Here is a 17,999-nt window from a genome sequence, read left to right as displayed (position 1 = left end):
AACAGTCCAAAAGTTTGGAACCACTAAGATTTTTAATGTTTTTAAAAGAAGAACAAAATATTTGTGTACAATATTTTTTTTCAGGATTATTTGATGAATAGAAAGTTCAAAAGAACAGTGTTTATCTGAAATCTAATTTTTGTAACATTATAAATGTCTTTACTGCCACTTTTGATTGATTTAATGCATCCTTGCTGAATAAAAGTATTCATTTCTTTAATTTCTTTTCAAAAAAATAAAAATAAAATTTCTTACTGACCCCAAACTTTTGAACGGTAGTGTATAATGCTACAGAAGCTTTGTATTTCAGATAAATGCTGTTCTTTTGAACTTTCTATTCATCAAGGAATCCTGAAAAAAAAAGTACACAACTGTTTTCAACATTGAAAATAATCATAAATGTTTATTGAGCAGCAAATCAGCATATTAGAATGATTTCTGAAGGATCATGTGACACTGAAGACTGGAGTAACGATGCTGAAAATTCAGCTTTGCATCACAGGAATAAATTACTTTGTCAAATATATTTAAATAGGACACAGTTATTTTAAATTGTAATAATATTTCACAATATTACTGTTTTTTACTGTATTTCTAATTAAATAAATGTAGCCTTGGTGAGCAGACGAAACTTCTTTTAAAAACATTAAAAATCTTAGTGATTCAATATTAACAATATAATATTATAACAATATTAATAAAGTATGAGACTGAATCTTATCGGGCTATAAAGTTAACCAATCAAAATCATCTATACTTTTTCTTAATGAACAGGAAAGGCTGAATCCAACAATACAATATCCATATGAAACTTCTATCTATGGATTTATATATTTGGGACTCAAAGTTACTCCAGTTTGTTTCAGTCAATCCCTCAACTCCTTCTCCTTTCTTTTTTTTTTTTTTCTTCTTTTTTTTCATATATAAAGAAGACATTTGTTAATTTTATTTGGAACAAGAGACACACTTCTGTATCTATGAAAGCAGGTGTTACAACTCCCTAATCTTTTATGGTATTTTAAGGCAGCCCAACTGAAATCAGCATGTTTCTGGTTTTCTGGCTCATCTCATATTCCAAAATTCATCTAACCCATTAGCTAAAAGCACTATTTCAATATGGCATGAGTCACAGGTTAAGCTAGGAGTGACACCTGTATTATCTCAGTTCTCTCCTAGTTGCAGTAATGAATGTTTGTTCCAGGCAAATCAGATTCAGGCTTTAAGTTGTGGTGGCAGAAAGGCATACAGAAGACAGCAGACCTTTATGCAGCGAAAACGCTGATGTCTTTTGAAACCTTAAGAGAAACATCCATAATTTTATACAATCTAAGGACTCAGTAAGCTGTCCTCAAGCAGTTATGGCAGTTAAAAATCCCAGTGCTAAAGGTAAAATATCTGTGATGTATAGCTATTTGTTAATGCATCCAAAGCCTCAACATATCATAAAAGATTGGCTTGGATTTATGATTATTGAACATTATCGATCAATACTCATTTTAAATTGATCCAATATAACTGGATAATGAGAACATAACACCAGAAAAGTTTAATAAATTGAATCCAAATATTCTGGATATCTGTGGAAAGTGTAAAACTTACAAGGGAACATTATTTCATTGTTTTTGACAATGTGAGCACTTGCAATCGTTTTGGAAAGAAGAATATTTAAAACTATATCTGTATTATCTAAAGCTATTTGTAAAGAAATCCCTATTTTCCCCGAAATCTATATTCTTTTTCTTCTTCCATTTGTCTTGAAAAATACATGAACATAAGTTTGTAAACCTGTCTATAGCAAGTGAAACACCCGATTAGCATACTGGAAAAGTATTTAAGGTCCTTCTTTATCACTATGGATCAAAGAACCGTCTTCTTGTATAGCAATGGAAAGACAAACAATTTTTAAAAATATATATATATTTTACAAGATCTTGGACTCCTTCCTTTGCTTTCTAGAACAGAATGGACTGACTTGAGTAATACCAATAATGTGACCATACTAAAGTGTTCTTTTTTTAATATATGTATAAGTGTATGTATTATAGTATGTTTGTGTGTATGCATATATATATATATATATATATATATTTTTTTTATATGTACGGATTAAGACTGTGTGTGAATATGTGGATTCGGTTTATTATTATCTATAGTAATGTATCATTTATTTTCATTTCTATTTACATGTGCTGAACTTCAAGGGTTAGTTCACCCAAAATTGAAAATAATGTCATTATTTACTCATCCTCATGTTGTTCTACAGCAGTAAGACCTTCGTTCATCTTCAAAACACAAATTAAGATATTTTTGTTGAAATCCGATGGCTCAGTGAGGCTTCCATAGGGAGCAATGACATTTCCTCTCTCAAGACCCATAAAGGTACTAAAGACATATTTAAAACAGTTCATGTGACTACAGAGGTTTAACCTTAATGTTATGAAGTGACGAGAATACTTTTTGTGCCCCAAAAACCAAAATAAAGACTTTTCAACAATATAGTGATGGGCAATTTCAAAACACTGCTTCATGAAGCTTCGGAACTTTACGAATCGAATCAGTGGTTCGGATCTCCTATCAAATGGCTAAACTGCTGAAATCATGTGACTTTGGTGCTTTAAATCACTGATTCGATTCGTAAAGCTCTAAAGCTTCATGAAGCAGTGTTTTGAAATCGGCTATCATGAGATATTGCTGAGAAGTCATTATTTTGTTTCTTGGCACACAAAAAGTATTCTCGTCGCTTTATAATATTAATATTGAACCACTGTAGTCACATGAACTGATTTAAATATGTTTTTAGTAGCTTTTTGGACCTTGAGAGAGGAAATGTCATTGCTGTCAATGTAGGCCTCACTGAGTCATCAGATTTCATCAACAATATCTTAATTTGCGTTCTGAAGATGACCGAAGGTCTTACGGGTGTAGAACGACATGAGAGTGAGTAATAAATGACAGAATTTTCATTTTTGGGTGAACTAACACTTTCATATTTTTTTTAATGGGTTCTTTTATGGCTTTCCTGTTGGGGGTAGGGAAGGTATTCCTTGGCAAATTTTTTTTTTCATGAATATCTTTCAGTGTAAATAATAAAGAGGGAAAAAAAAGAAAAAAAAAGTATGATACTGGACACTAATCCAGAATTAAGATACAGCAATTTAATATAAAAAAAAATTCAAAACATACATAAACAATAATATGATTTCAACAGATCCAAAATCGTAATGACAAACCATTAAGTATTTTAAAAACACAAATCAAAGCTCAGTAAGCGGTTTCTCCTTTGCCTCATCCAGAACATCCTCTGCACCCACAGTGAGTGCACTCAATGATACGACCCTAAGAGAACAAACAACAAATTAGCGACAATGGAAGAAATGCAAAAAAGAACCAGTGTTTGGTGAAAAAAAAAAAAAAAAAAAAAAAAAAACAGGAATCTGACAGACGTGTAGGGCTTGAATAACTTTAACTTACCACTTCAAGCTTGCCCTTGGGAACTCTGCATATGCAATTTGTTCCAAAGTTAGTGTCGCGCGTCTGAATGCACCGCAGACAGCACAGATTCTCATAGCCCTGTTTCTTCCATTTGGCAATCAAATTTTTGTCTGCATAGCCCTCTTTGATGCAATATTCATAAAGTTCTGGGAATGAAAACAGCAAGTTAACAACTTCCACAAGCAGATCTCGAAATAAAACAAACACTACCAACCCGAATCCCACCACTATACCTCGACTGATGGCCTTTCTCTTGTAGAAAAGGTCGAAAATGTAACGGCTGCGTTGGTGATGAAGTCGGAAGATTGGCCATAGAGACTCAACTTTACGTTTGCCCTCATGTGGCTCGGTTTCAGCTGTGAATTTAAAGCATCGGTTAACAACACTGTGGCATTGCTATAGACGTGATTATATCTAGCCAAATTATAAATAATAAAAAGCTGACAAGGGACCAATTACCCCTTTTAAACGACCCACATATCTAAATATTAATGTTTCATTACTCCAATTAACGTTACAGATAAACAATGGTCTTGTTAGCATTCTGGCTATAGACTGTAACGTTAGCTTCTGCTGAACGAACCTTCGCGCATCTTCTGGTCCAGCTCGTCGAGAGTCGGCTCTATGAGCTCCCAGCCATCCGGCGGTGGTTTCCTACTCCTTTTCACCTTAGGCATTATACTATTTAGGCAATGTACGATCGTCTCAGTGATTTATCAACAGCGAGCTGATGCATTAGAAACTTTCACCACGTCTGTTTGTCGCTAGGCAGATGACGTCACTTCAGAGGTCCTTATAGGATGACTTGTTACGTCAACGAGCTGTCTTTGTTTTTACACATAAAATACGAACTATAATTATTATCAGGGTTATTTTATTTGATATTTCATTGCTAAAATGTATTGCAGTGCAATCCTGCCTAATGTACATATCAAGATTGGTTTTATTATGGTGAGGCGGTGATGTTATTCTCTCTTCTAGCAGATTGCATCAGGCTAGGTGTCTGATTGTGTGCCTGAGTGTAAATATAGAAATATGGACCCGCTGGCTATATGCTAATCGATGACTGTACTTACTTAATCGTGGATTTTTATATTTGTTTTATTTATTGTATCGCCCCCGAGCCAATTAAAACCACGTACAATTAATTACTGCCATTTTGTACCTACAGTATTGGTTACACGAGAGTCTGGTGAAGTGAGGCAACCTGATATCATAACTGTACCAAGCTTTTTTTTGTTGGGACTGGGAGAGTGTTTTTATTTTATTTTTTATTTTTATATCAAGTTAAGTCTAGTCTTCATCATGCCTAAAGGAGGTAAGAGATCATTTAGTTTTTGAGTGTGATCGTCATGAGCTGCTGCTGTTTGTTTATAGTCTGTTTTTATGATTGACATTATATACACTCGGTATTTTGTACTTTTTAAACAAAGTATTCTGTTTTATCTGGATATTTTTTGTTCACTGAGAACAATACTACTGGAAAGTGACATACTTTTTTGTGCTTATTTTAGGGAAAAAAGGTGGCCATAAAGGTCGCATGAGAACCTACACAAGTCCTGAAGAAATAGATGCTCAAATGAAAGAAGAAAAAGAAAGAAAAAAGGTAAGTATTGCAACTAAATACAGAAAAACGAACGAATATGGGTAAGAACGAGGTCTTAATAGTAGGAAACACAGCAGCTCCCTCTGCTGAAACAGTTTTGAGTAGTTTCTCTAAGCATGGCATGTTAATAAACAGTTGTCTAAAGTTGGCATGAAATGGAAATGAACCCCATCTATTTACTAAGCGTGTCTTAATGATCTTCCTGTGAAGGATTCATCCATGTAATGTTGTTTTGACCTCACAAGAATGTCATAAATCTTTCAGTTCAGTGACACACTCCAATCATTTAGTCTGTTTAAACTCCACTCCTTCTTTCTTGCAATTGAAAATAACAGTAATAAAACAAAATACAAAAGGTCATTGATTAATTCTCAAGAGTTCCACTCACTACAGCCACTTTCAGATTCAGTGGCCATCTGCAAGTCAAATTACCTAAAAAAAAAAAAATTGTTGCATGTGGTAATGGTTTATTTTCACGTTGTAGAATGAAGAAGAAGAAGGTGCAGCAGTGAACGACAACCAGAGCGAGGACAAGCTGACCGCATCAGGCTCAGAAGACAGTGACGATGATGGGTCTCAGGTCAGTTTGATCTCAGAATATTGATGATCCCATGTTCCTGCAGAGCTATCCATATATTTAGAGATCCTTCTGCAGATTCATTCATCAGAGACTACTGTGGCAGAACGTACACATTCAGCCAAAAGGACCACTCACACCAAGAACAATAACTATAACTACGGTGACCATACTGTATGTGCCATTTTCCCAGGACACGTCCTGTCCAGGATTTCTAAATTGCCTAAAATGGCTTGAGCCCTTGCCTCTTTAATCGTGAAAGTGGTCATATCGATGTGCCCCCTGAACGCGTTTTCTAAACGGAGGTCTGTGCAAGCCACAGTTCTTATTGACAGTCTTCATGCAATGCATTAAAATGTTGTCGTATTTGCAATGCTTTGACCGTTCTCTGTAGATACAGCCTTCTCGCAAGCCACGATTGGTCGATTATGTATAATGCACGCTATTGGTAAAATAATTTTTGAATCATTACCTTCCGCAAATATGAAAACAAAACCAAAACTACATTTTATGCAACTTAGAAATCCTGGACAGGACGTATCCTGGGAAAATGGCACATAGGTCACCCTAACTATAACAATAACTATATTAGCGTCCACACTGAATTCTAAGCGGGTGCTGCAGCTGTGTCGTCTGCTGCTTGTTAAAGTATGTGGATTCTGATTGGCTGTCAATGTTTTTGATCATTCATCAGCTGAAAAAAAATCATTCTAAAAAGTGATTTCAACAACATTGTTGCTCTGTGTCATTATTGCTATAATTGTGGTGTGAATTGCCCTGTTCTCATAGAGCTAGAATGATTTTTAAAACATTATAATTATCGTTATAGTTATCGTGTGTGGTTTGAATGGACCTTTATTCAGTCTAATTAATGTGGAATCTCATTGGGTGGAGCAGAGCATTGCTCTTTGATTAGTCACTCAGTCACTGTGTTTAAAATATAGGAATTATATATGTGGAATGTTAGTCATCTGATGGATGAAGGTTGGTTGTCGATACAGCAGTTGCAGAATCAAATAACTCGTCCAGTTTCAGGAGGAACTTTTGTATGGATGCACTAAATGTCAGTATGAAGACAAAACTGACCTCTTGTTACCATCATTTTTATTTTTAGTATTATTTATATACTATTGTAGTATTTATAAATATTTTGATTTAGCTTCTATTTTTATATTTTAATTTTAGGTTAAGTTTTATTTTTATTTTGTTATGTGCATTTGTCATTTTTATTAGTTTTTATGTTTCTATTTAAGTTTAATTGATTTTTATTTCAGTTTTAGTTTTACTAATTTATTACTTCAACAAAAACCTATTTTATTTCAGTTAGTTACAAAGGCGACATTTCTCATTTTCATGTAGGTTTTTAAGTTTGTCTTTTTTTTTTAATCTAATATTCTTATTTTCATATTAAAGTATTTATATTTCCATGAACTAAAACAATTTTTATTAATAGTTTTAGTTTCAGTTAACCATAACAACACTGTCTCCATCTTGTCACAGAAAAGGAAGGGTGTTGAGGGATTGATAGAGATTGAAAATCCTAATCGAGTTGCCCAAAAAACAAAGAAAGTCACAGAGATAGAGCTTGAGGGTCCCAAACAGCTTTCCAGAAGAGAAAGGTAAGAGACAACGTCTTTATCTCAAACTACTTGGTACCCTCTCATTATTCACCATCATTTTATTTGTATAATTTTTTTTGTCATTGTTGCTCACATACTGAATGTTTGATATACTTTATTATGTATTTATACATAGACTTCTAGACACGTACATCTTTTCTGCTATTTCAGTTTATATTTTTTCCTTATTTCAGAGAAGAGATTGAAAAGCAAAAGGCCAAGGAGAGGTATATGAAAATGCATTTAGCAGGAAAGACAGATCAAGCTAAAGCTGACCTCGCTCGACTCGCCATTATTAGAAAACAACGGGAGGAGGCGGCACGGAAAAAAGAAGAGGAACGTAAAGGTAAATCTTCAAAACAACTTGTGCAAGGCTGCATTTACACTGCAGGTCTTGATGCCCAATTCTTATTCGTTGACTATATCTGATTTTTTTTTTTGATGACCTGGGCCTAGTTGCTCAAAAAGTTTAATCTGGATCACAATTATTTATATTTGAAAAATCCCATGTTTGACTATCCAGGATAAGGTAATCCATCCTACTTTTGTGTCGGCTTTTCAAAGTAATATAGGATTGGATCGTGCTGATCACACTTTTCCAGATTACCAAATTTGGATTACCAGTGGTCCAGATGGGGTTACATTTCACAGTATAGGCTGCTAGTAAAAAACAACAGGTAGAAGTGCCAGAGTGTAGGGTCATATACATATACATATATACATACATACATACATACATATACCTTTCCAGTTTCAAATTCCAAATTCAAATAATCAGACCCTTACAGAGGCACTAAAAGGACACAGTGATATAAAAAAATATGAAATGGAATAAAAATGATATATTTTAATATATAATCTATATAATATATTTAGTTCTCTCGCTTCCCCCAAGAAAGTTTGCGTACATTTGCAAAGAACTCAACAGTTTTAAGAGTGAATGCTAAGTTTCTTGGGGGATGCAAAACACAACATAGAGTTTCCGTAGCCCCTCATGTGACCCACAACAAAAACAAGCAAGGGATGCAGTTGTTAGAAACTACTTTCAACTGGTTTATCTCTGATGATTGGGCCAATGTAGTTTATATACAGTGATTAAAAAAACACTTAAAATTAAATATATTATTTTTGTTTGATATTGACAGATGTTTGGGGGATTATTTTATGGCGGCAACATTTATTTATTTATTTATTTATTTTACTTCACTGTACTGAAAGGCTTATTATGTAGTCTTTATTATTTTAATTGTTAAACTAGAGCAAAATAAAACTATAAATGTGTGTATATATTACATGATACCAGTTTTAAAGTTTTATTAAATTTTTGTTCCTGAAATCCACTCTTCTGCTGGGATCAGGATAATCCTAATTTTTTTAATTATTTTTTTGGGGATCAAATCTGTTCCTGTTTTACTAAAAGGTTTTGAAAAACATAAACTGACGATTTGATCCAGATCAAAACCAAGATTGGATTTTGTTATCTAATTTCAGAATCTATTTTTTCTTTTGAACAACCCATTTTCAAGATTTAATCCAATCCGATAGCCGAAATCTGTTCAGAGTACTTTCGAACAACTGGCCCCAGTTCTTTTAAAAGTGACCCATATCCGATATCTGCATTTACACTATACACTTGACGAAACAACCCAAGGTAGACATACTGTCCCGGAAAAGGCCAAAAAGGAAGTAAAAACTGTGCTATTTGCAATAAACGCAGACAAAATAATAAGGCGTAAGCTTTTGCTTACGCACCATCTTTAAAGGTCAGCTAGGCAGAGAAAAAAGAGGAGAGACCTTGTTGTCTTGTGATCGTGGTTTGCGTCCACCTGAGTTGACGTCATTCGCCACTGTTGTTTTTTCAATAGCGCATGACTCGCATTGACGGGAATATCCGATCTCTCTGCTTATAGCAGATGAAAATGCACGTATACAATTCATATCAGATTTATTTCCACACATGAATGTGGCCTGAAACAGATCTGAGAATATCGTAATCCATGTGCTTGTTTTCCTGCTTACACATTTGTGGGTCATATCCGATCTGTGCCACAAAAATTGGAATTGGGTCACTTGAACCATGTTATGTAAATGCGGCCAAAATGTCCCATGGGCAATCAGAAATTAATTAACGTTTTCTTCTTTGTCATTGTAGCAAAAGATGCGGCGGCGGCGGCGGCAGCAGCGGCTAAAGGACTACACACGTTGTCACTTAAATAATCCAAATATTGTATTCTTAGAGGTTTTAATGCATTTGTGGACAGTATACAATTATATTGACAATGTTATTTTTGAAGACAATGCAGAAGATAATGCGGTATGCTATGTAAGATGATATAAAACTATGTTCCATTGAAAAGGAATATTTCAGAGTATATTAACCCAGAAACAGGCATTTAATTGTCCGAATAAAATGCCTTTGTGAAAGTGCTGATGCTTTCACTAAAGTGGCTAAACAAATCTTAATGCTTGCTTTCACTCAGTGATATTAGAAATATAGACATATTTATTAATATATTAACATATTGCCACATGTAACTGAGTGGACTTGGCTGGTTTAAAGGATCACTGTAAGAATAAAAACATCTGTCCTCAGTTGTAAAGGACCTGGTGTAGAATGATGTAGAATGATGTTCTGATGGTATTCTCTTCAAATAATGTAAAGAATAACATACCAATAAAATGCCAGAACTTTTTATTACATTGGTGAATTTTGTAGATCTTATAGGATTAGTTCACTTTCAAAATAAACTTTTCCTGATAATTTACTCACCCCCGTGTCATCTAAGATGTTCATGTCTTTCTTTCTTCAGTCGAAAAGAAATTAAGGTTTTTGATGGAAAAATTCCAGGATTTTTCTCCTTATAGTGGACTTCAATGGGCACCAAACAGTTGAAGGTCAAAATTACAGTTTCAGTGCAGCTTCAAAGCATTTTACATGATACCAGACGAGGAATAAGGGTCTTATCTAGAGAAACCATCATTCATTTTCTAAAAAAAAAAAAAAAAAAAAAAAAAATATATATATATATATATATATATATATATATATATATATATATATATATATAAATGCATAAATGCTCATCTTGAAGTATCTCTCTTCTTCTTCTTCTCTATTTGAATTCCAGCAGTGTAGACGCTGCTAAGTGTATTACTGCCCTCCACAGGTCAAAGTTTGAACTAATTGTTATATACTTGCACTAGCATATTGTATATGACAATTTAGTTCAAACTGTGACCTGTGGAGGGCAGTAATACACTTAGCAGTGTCTACACTGCTGGAATTCAAATAGAGAAGAAGAAGAGAGCTAGTTCAAGTTGAGCATTTATGGTTAAAACGTTTAAAATTAAAAAAAAATTTAGAAAATGAGTGATGGTTTCTCTAGATAAGACCCTTATTTCTCGTCTGGTATCATGTAAAATGCTTTGAAGCTGCACTGAAACTATAATTTTGACCTTCAACCATTTGGGGTCTATTGAAGTCCACTATATGGAGAAAAATATTGGAATGTTTTCATCAAAAACCTTCATTTCTTTTGCACTGAAGAGAGAAGGGCATGAACATCTTGAATGACATGGGGTGAATAAATTATCAGGAAATTTTAATTTGAAAGTGAACTAATCCTTTAATAGTATTCTTGAACCCTTCTGAGGAACTGTTTTAAACTGTTTTAAAAGGTGTAGTTTTGTACTTGATGTATTTATATTGACATTTTGAAGTCGTTATAAGTGTATATAAGTATATATATTATATTTCTATATTTCATTTCAGAGTGCATTATAAACACTGCAAAGGTGCTTCAAAAATATATTTTATTACACATATTATTGGTATTATCATATTGGACACAACCCCTACATTTGTTCTCTCACAGAGTTTCCTCAAGCATTACAATAGCATTTATGAAGTCTAAGATATTAAAATGTAAGTTAAAAGAAGAAAAATGCAGGCTGTATCACGCCAGTCATTAGTAGGCGGGGCAGGAGGTCATCGACTAGCCACGCCCCGCAGCGTGCTCATTGGTCTCCAAATTTCGCGGACTTTGGCACGAGGAAACCTTAAAGAAAGAAAACTGACATTGAAAGTTATTTGGGACGCACCGTTCATCACGTTTGTTAAGGTAAGTGGAAGAACATTTCCATTGCATGTCACAGCTAAATTTAAAGCTTAGGTAACATAAAGCAGAGTTGTGATTTAGTGGATCAAATCAAAACCTTGTGACTGTGCATGTGCTCCACATTCTTGGCCGATGAATGCCAGTCTGTTACACTTGTGCAGATAGGTGCATAAAGAGCGCGTGCACATATTGCTATATAACATTTGTATGTCAAAGAATCACATCGTCTCCGTTTTTATTAGTTAACGTTGCTCGCTTGATATGTATTAGTTACAGGATGTATTTCGCGGGAAAAATGTAACCCTAAAGGCAGTAGTTCCGGTTTATGTGCCGCTCTACTGTGAACCTAATTTTATTTTACCTCTAAAGTTAGTAACAAGACATGGGAAAACCTACTCAAAGTTGTGTTTCGTAACCTATCAGAAGCGTGCTCTGCACTGGCAGCTGCAGTTGCATCATTTGATCGACAGCTGAGCAGTGTTATTTTAGTACCATTATGGTATTTATTCATGTTCTCAATTAACTTTTATTGTTATATTTTCTGTTTTCATCCAGTTTTTGTCTTTTAAATATTCCTATCTAACTTATTTCACTTTGAGTAATTTTAGTACTTTAGGTTTTTAAAAAAAAAAGTAAAATATTGTCTTGTTTCTTCTTTATTTCAGTTAATGACAACTATTTTTAATAGTTTTAGTTAATAACAACTCTTCAGCTGTGTGCACTACACTGCAGATTCCCTAATACCTGTCTAATCAAGACTAAGTAGTTATAGAACAATAAACATACTGTGCATTTGAACCAAAAATACTCGGCTTTAAAGTTTAAGAACTCAAACTCAAGTGCATTAATGCTTGTATTACTAATGATGCAACCGTATGTTTTGCATATGGGAGTCTTCTCACTTTAAATGATAACATATTTTCCTCTAGAGATCATCAACTATGGCTCAGCTCAACGGCCATAATAATAAAACATGGGAATCTCATAACAAGATGATGCTGGAACCTCTGAGCACAAATGATCCTGAGGTAAGTGAGTAATTATATAGTAGTCAACATTTGGAGTGAATAAAAAAAATAAAATAATCAAAGTTGTCCTAAGAAGAAGGTTTTGATCTACTTCAAATGTTGACTACTATATATACAACCATACTCAAATCTATATTATTTTGAAAGCATGCAGTGAACCATGAGTGATATTGTGAAATTGAGTCTCCTAGACTATAGATCTGCCATGTGACAGACAGCTTTGGCCCAGCTTTGCTCAACTCAATCAAAACAGCTTGTGTCATTGCTTATCTGTTTATAGTGTTAATATATTTGTTTGCACTAGGTATTTGACATAATAAAGAAGGAGAAGCGGCGGCAGACGTATGGATTAGAGCTCATTGCCTCTGAGAACTTCACTAGTCGAGCTGTTTTGGAGGCTCTTGGTTCCTGCATGAACAACAAATACTCTGAGGGTTATCCTGGTCAGAGGTGACTATTGTGCACTGACATTTTACGTACTGTTATGTTGTTGTAGCAATAACATAAGTATTATATAATTTACACTTTCATATTGAAAAACGGGCTTGTGTTAAATGTCAAATTTTGTTTAATGTTGTAAGATATTATGGAGGCACGGAGCATGTTGATGAACTGGAGCGTTTGTGTCAGGCGAGAGCTCTCAAGGTGTACGGCCTCGACCCGGATAAATGGGGCGTGAATGTTCAGCCATACTCTGGTAGGCTTGTTTCTGTGTCACTGGACTGTTCTTGCTATAAGAGATGATGTAACATATGAAACATTAACTCAGGCGCACATTGATCAAAATAAAGTTTCTTTTTTTCCTCAGGGTCACCTGCGAACTTTGCTGTATACACAGCCATAGTGGAACCTCATGGGCGGATCATGGGCCTTGATCTTCCCGATGGTGGCCATCTCACCCACGGCTTCATGACTGACAAGAAGAAAATCTCAGCCACGTCCATTTTCTTTGAGTCTATGCCTTATAAGGTAACCTGATTAGAATTTGCGTTGTGCTAAACTCTTTAGTTAAAGGTGCTCTAAGTGATCCTGGGTGGAGTAACTTCCTGTTGACGTTCGAAGTGTTGTCAAACAAAACAGAGGCTAGCTAGACCCTCCCTCCTCCTCCTCCCCCTCCCCTCTCTGCTTCCTGAAACAGTCATGCATTTAAAATCATTCTTGTCGGTTATTGGCTGGAGCATGTTTATTATGTTAAGTGGTCCAGGCTGCACCAGTTTGTTTTTATTGCAGTTTTCGGAGCTTGTGGCGACTACAGAGACCGCGTTTTTTTTTTTTTTTTTTTTTACAGTGTGTTCAGGGGACAGGCAGCTAGCGCATAGTGAGGAGATGTTTGCTGTATGTGACAACAAATGTTTTGGCCTAAAAATGTGTGACATCGCTTAGAGCACCTTTAATTTCAACATTTACTGATACATTATTAAAATCAAAAGTTGTATCTGTTGATATTGTTTAATTGAAATGAACTAACAATGAAGTTGTATTTTTATAAAATACAAAGATTAATAAACACTATTACTGTATTACTCATTGATAGTTAGTATTAGTTAAAGGGATCGTTCACCCAAAAATGAAAATAATCCCATGATTTACTCACCCTCAAGCCATCCTAGGTGTATATAACTATCTTCTTCAGACAAACACAAATATTGTTAGTCCTCCAAGGTTTATAATGGTTTATAAGTGAATCGATGCATTTGCGTAAGACAAATATCCTTATTTAAAACTTTATGTAGTAAAATAACAAGCTTCCGGCGAGACATTCGATGAATGTCCAAAAAGCGATAACGTCCGTGACATAGTACCCAATGATACGACATACTACATGTTACACCCTGCATCCCAATGTGCATACTATCCACCCTATCCACCTTAAATAGTGTTGAATATTACTAGTGTCACATACTATTTAGGATGGATAGTATGCACATTGAGACGCAGGCCTAGTGTAGAACATTGTGTAGAACGTCATAGCATTGTGTACTATGTCACGGAAGTTAGCGTTTTTTGGACATGCGTCGAATGTGTATGGCTGTCGCGCCGGAAGCTTGTTATTTTACTACATAAAGTTTTAAGTAAGGATATTTGTCTTGCGCAAAAGCATCGATTTGCTTCAGAAGGTCTTTATTAACCCTCTGGAGTCATATGGATTTTTTATTTTTTATGGATGGATGCATTTTAAAAAATGCATTATCATCAAAATCTGAGCAGCCATTCACTACCATTATAAACCTTTGAGGACTAAGGATTTTTTTTTAAATATATCTCTGATTGTGTTTGCCTGAAAGAAGATGGCTTGAGGGTGAATAATTTTCATTTTAATTTTTGGGTGAACCATCCCTTTAAAGCTTTAACTAACATTACAATAAGGTCCCTTTAGTTAAAGTGTTACCATTGTTTTCCAGGTAAATCCAGAAACTGGATATATTGATTATGACAGACTTGAGGAAAACGCTCGCCTCTTCCACCCAAGACTAATCATTGCAGGTCAGCGTAGTTTCTTATGAAATCTGAGGACTTTTTGAACTACAGGATGTAAAGTAAAAAAAATTTTTTAACATTACTTGAAAACCCTTTTTTTTTTTTTTTTTTTTTTAAATCTCTTTGTTAAACTAAACAAAATGGAAAACAACAACAATATATAATGCAAAAAATAATAGCATTCCTTTTTTCTGCTATTAGTCGGACAAACGGTCCACCCAGATTCACATCATTGGTTGAGCCAGTGTTGCTGGTTGGGACAATGTATTTTAACATTGAAAGAAATGACAAACATCACTTTTAACGTTTCTGTGTATCGTTGTTAAGGAACCAGCTGCTATTCCCGTAACCTGGACTACAGTCGGCTGAGGAAGATCGCAGATGAGAATGGAGCGTATCTTCTGGCAGACATGGCTCACATCAGTGGTCTGGTGGCAGCAGGAGTCGTTCCATCTCCGTTTGAATACTGTGATGTTGTTTCCACCACGACCCATAAGACCCTGAGGGGCTGCAGGGCAGGAGTCATTTTCTTTAGGAAGGGTGAGTTCATTGTGAACTGACCTGTCACACTAAATCTAGGCTGTCATCGTCAGTGTTGGGGAAAGTTACTATTAAAAGTAATGCATTACAATATTACTTATATTGAAGTGAAAAGAATTGGCCTCAGGCTGAAGGAAATGCAAATTCACACCTGTACGGTTAATAAAGTGAGATTAAATACATAAAGTATATGCATTATCATATTTTATTACTACAGGTTTGCATTTTACTGTTTTTATTCATTTTGAGTAATACTAAAAAAAGTCACTAAATGAGAGAACTTGCGTTACTTGCTTTAAAGTAACTCCGATATTTTGCTGAAAATAGTAATCTGGTTACATAACTTGCGTTACTTGTAATGCGTTCACCCCAACACTGGTCATGATACACTCTTGAATTTCAGGAGTTCGTAGTGTTGATGCAAAGACAGGCAGAGAGACCCTGTATAACCTGGAGAGTCTGATTAACCAGGCCGTGTTTCCTGGACTGCAGGGTGGCCCTCACAACCATGCCATTGCAGGTAAGAGCTGATGTCCTCCAAGTCGTTAATATAAAGGTTAGATAAGTTTGCATTTACACTAGGGATGTTTATGATTAATGGAAGATCTATTAATTGACATTTGATTAAGCTTGCTGTTTAATTTAGTTCAGTAACCATCCAATCAGATGCTGAAAACACTATACAGTCATCTGATGCTAGAGTGCACAAGTGTTTATCTATATATATAAACATTACATTCTCTGTAAACGCCATAATAACACCACTTGACAAAAAGCACCATTCATTTGTTGGCCTCCCTGTATCATCCCAATCAACAGTCATGTCAGTGCTCGCCCGGAGAGCTTGTAGGAACACTGTAATCTTACAATGACCAGTGTAGTGCTATATTATGCTCTGGATTCAACCTGAGAGTTATTACTTGACTTCAATTCCAAATTAAGCTAATTAAATTTATACTATGTACAAACTATGTTCATGCTTAATACATAAATGTATTAAAATACAGTAAACTTGTCTTATTTAAATTAAACCGTAAATATGCATTAATATTTATTAACTATATCATTATTTAATGTTTATTGTTATTCCTTAAAATAATTACTAATTAAATTTTACAACACTTATTAATATTCCTGAAAATTGGCATACTTAATCTAAGTTTTTTTTTTTTTTTGTACCAAATATGTGCTTTGGTCAAATTAAACAGTAAATATTTATTAATTTGATGTTTATTAATAATATCTTTTTTATTATAATCAATTATAATTGACATTCTTATTCTGCTTTCAGATTTTTTTTATTTATTTGTTTCTTTGTGATGTGCAGGGGTTGCTGTTGCTTTGAAGCAGGCTCTGACTCCAGAGTTCAAGACCTATCAATTGCAAGTTCTGGCAAATTGTAAGGCTTTAGCAACCACCCTAATGGAAAAGGGCTACAAAGTTGTTACAGGTGAGTTCCTCTTAAGGATTTAGAATTTATAAATTATAGGTAGATGAAACTGTTAGCTGAGGGTGATAGAAGTTGGATACAGAAGGTCAACTGTGTTCACTTGTTCTTTCGTTTATAAATTTAGGTGGCTCTGATAATCATCTCATCTTGGTTGATTTACGTTCAAATGGTACTGATGGAGGAAGGGCAGAGAAAGTGCTGGAGGCTTGTGCCATTGCCTGCAACAAGAACACCTGCCCAGGTGCCTTTATAAATTCTCCATTAACAATACTTGCGTAATTGACCCATTCTTTTACAATATATTTGATCTTGTCCGACATCTTTTTGTATGTTTTACTACAAGAATAACCAGTTTTTCCACTGATCCCTCTCCCAAACTCCATTATGAAGGTGATAAAAGTGCCTTGCGCCCCAGCGGCCTTCGTTTAGGATCTCCCGCTCTTACATCTCGAGGACTATTGGAGGACGATTTCAGTAAGGTTGCCGAGTTCATTCACCAGGGTGAGTTTGTTTTAAGCAATAATATTAAAGAATATCATACAAAGTTATAACCTACCTCAGATACTGATTGTGTATCTGCCCTTAGGCATTGAGTTGACATTGGAGATACAAAGAAACATGAATCCTAAAGCAACTCTGAAGGAGTTTAAAGAGGAACTGGCCCAAAATGAGAAGTACCAACTGAAAATAAACAAAATCCGAAAGGAAGTCGAAGACTTTTCTGGAAAGTTCCCAATGCCTGGGTTGCCAGAGTTATAATTACTGTCTGAATTAATGACTGAAATAAAGATTTTTGATTTGACGGGCACAGAGGCTTGAATATAGCGCTTTAGAGGTTCAACACGATCATCATGCACTTCAGTGTCATGATTTCCCTTTTAAATTAATAATTCAAATGATCCATTTGTCTTTAGATAACACACATTGGATTCTGTACTCTTGCTTGTGTTTTTCTTGTTTCTGTGGTTAAACTCATAGTGAATTAACCTGGGTAATGTATGAAAAGTTCTGTACCACTGAAACAGAAAATATCCAACTGGCACAATAGATTTGTGCATGCAAAGCAAATAAAGCCTATTGTAAATGTGAAC

The 17,999-nt window shown here is 34.8% G+C and overlaps 3 protein-coding genes across 3 annotated transcripts; 2 read left to right on the top strand and 1 right to left on the bottom strand.

Annotated features, from left to right (window-relative positions):
- Positions 1-3,135: 3,135 nt before the first annotated feature.
- On the bottom strand, positions 3,136-4,417 carry bud31 (BUD31 homolog). The gene is made up of 4 exons (XM_048192362.1): positions 4,076-4,417; positions 3,726-3,848; positions 3,472-3,638; positions 3,136-3,336 (listed from the first exon to the last, which is right to left on the bottom strand). The coding sequence occupies exons 1-4, from the start codon at positions 4,167-4,169 to the stop codon at positions 3,286-3,288; spliced, it is 435 nt and encodes a 144-aa protein (XP_048048319.1). The 5' UTR covers positions 4,170-4,417; the 3' UTR covers positions 3,136-3,285.
- Positions 4,418-4,434: 17 nt separating this feature from the next.
- On the top strand, positions 4,435-9,992 carry pdap1b (pdgfa associated protein 1b). The gene is made up of 6 exons (XM_048192358.1): positions 4,435-4,810; positions 5,007-5,098; positions 5,583-5,678; positions 7,176-7,294; positions 7,489-7,640; positions 9,447-9,992. Exons 1-6 carry the CDS (start codon positions 4,798-4,800, stop codon positions 9,509-9,511), a joined length of 537 nt encoding a protein of 178 aa, XP_048048315.1. The 5' UTR covers positions 4,435-4,797; the 3' UTR covers positions 9,512-9,992.
- Positions 9,993-11,223: 1,231 nt separating this feature from the next.
- Positions 11,224-17,998, top strand: shmt1 (serine hydroxymethyltransferase 1 (soluble)). Its single transcript, XM_048192350.1, has 12 exons — positions 11,224-11,415; positions 12,342-12,440; positions 12,745-12,890; positions 13,022-13,137; positions 13,249-13,409; positions 14,843-14,924; positions 15,246-15,458; positions 15,862-15,978; positions 16,786-16,908; positions 17,033-17,149; positions 17,299-17,409; positions 17,495-17,998. Exons 1-12 carry the CDS (start codon positions 11,239-11,241, stop codon positions 17,665-17,667), a joined length of 1,635 nt encoding a protein of 544 aa, XP_048048307.1. The 5' UTR covers positions 11,224-11,238; the 3' UTR covers positions 17,668-17,998.
- Position 17,999: the final 1 nt, after the last annotated feature.

This window comes from Megalobrama amblycephala, linkage group LG1 (assembly GCF_018812025.1).
Source record: "Megalobrama amblycephala isolate DHTTF-2021 linkage group LG1, ASM1881202v1, whole genome shotgun sequence".
Classification (NCBI taxonomy): domain Eukaryota; kingdom Metazoa; phylum Chordata; class Actinopteri; order Cypriniformes; family Xenocyprididae; genus Megalobrama; species Megalobrama amblycephala.
The sequence above is the reverse complement of the archived record's forward strand: the minus strand, read 5'-3'. Positions and strand labels throughout refer to the sequence as shown.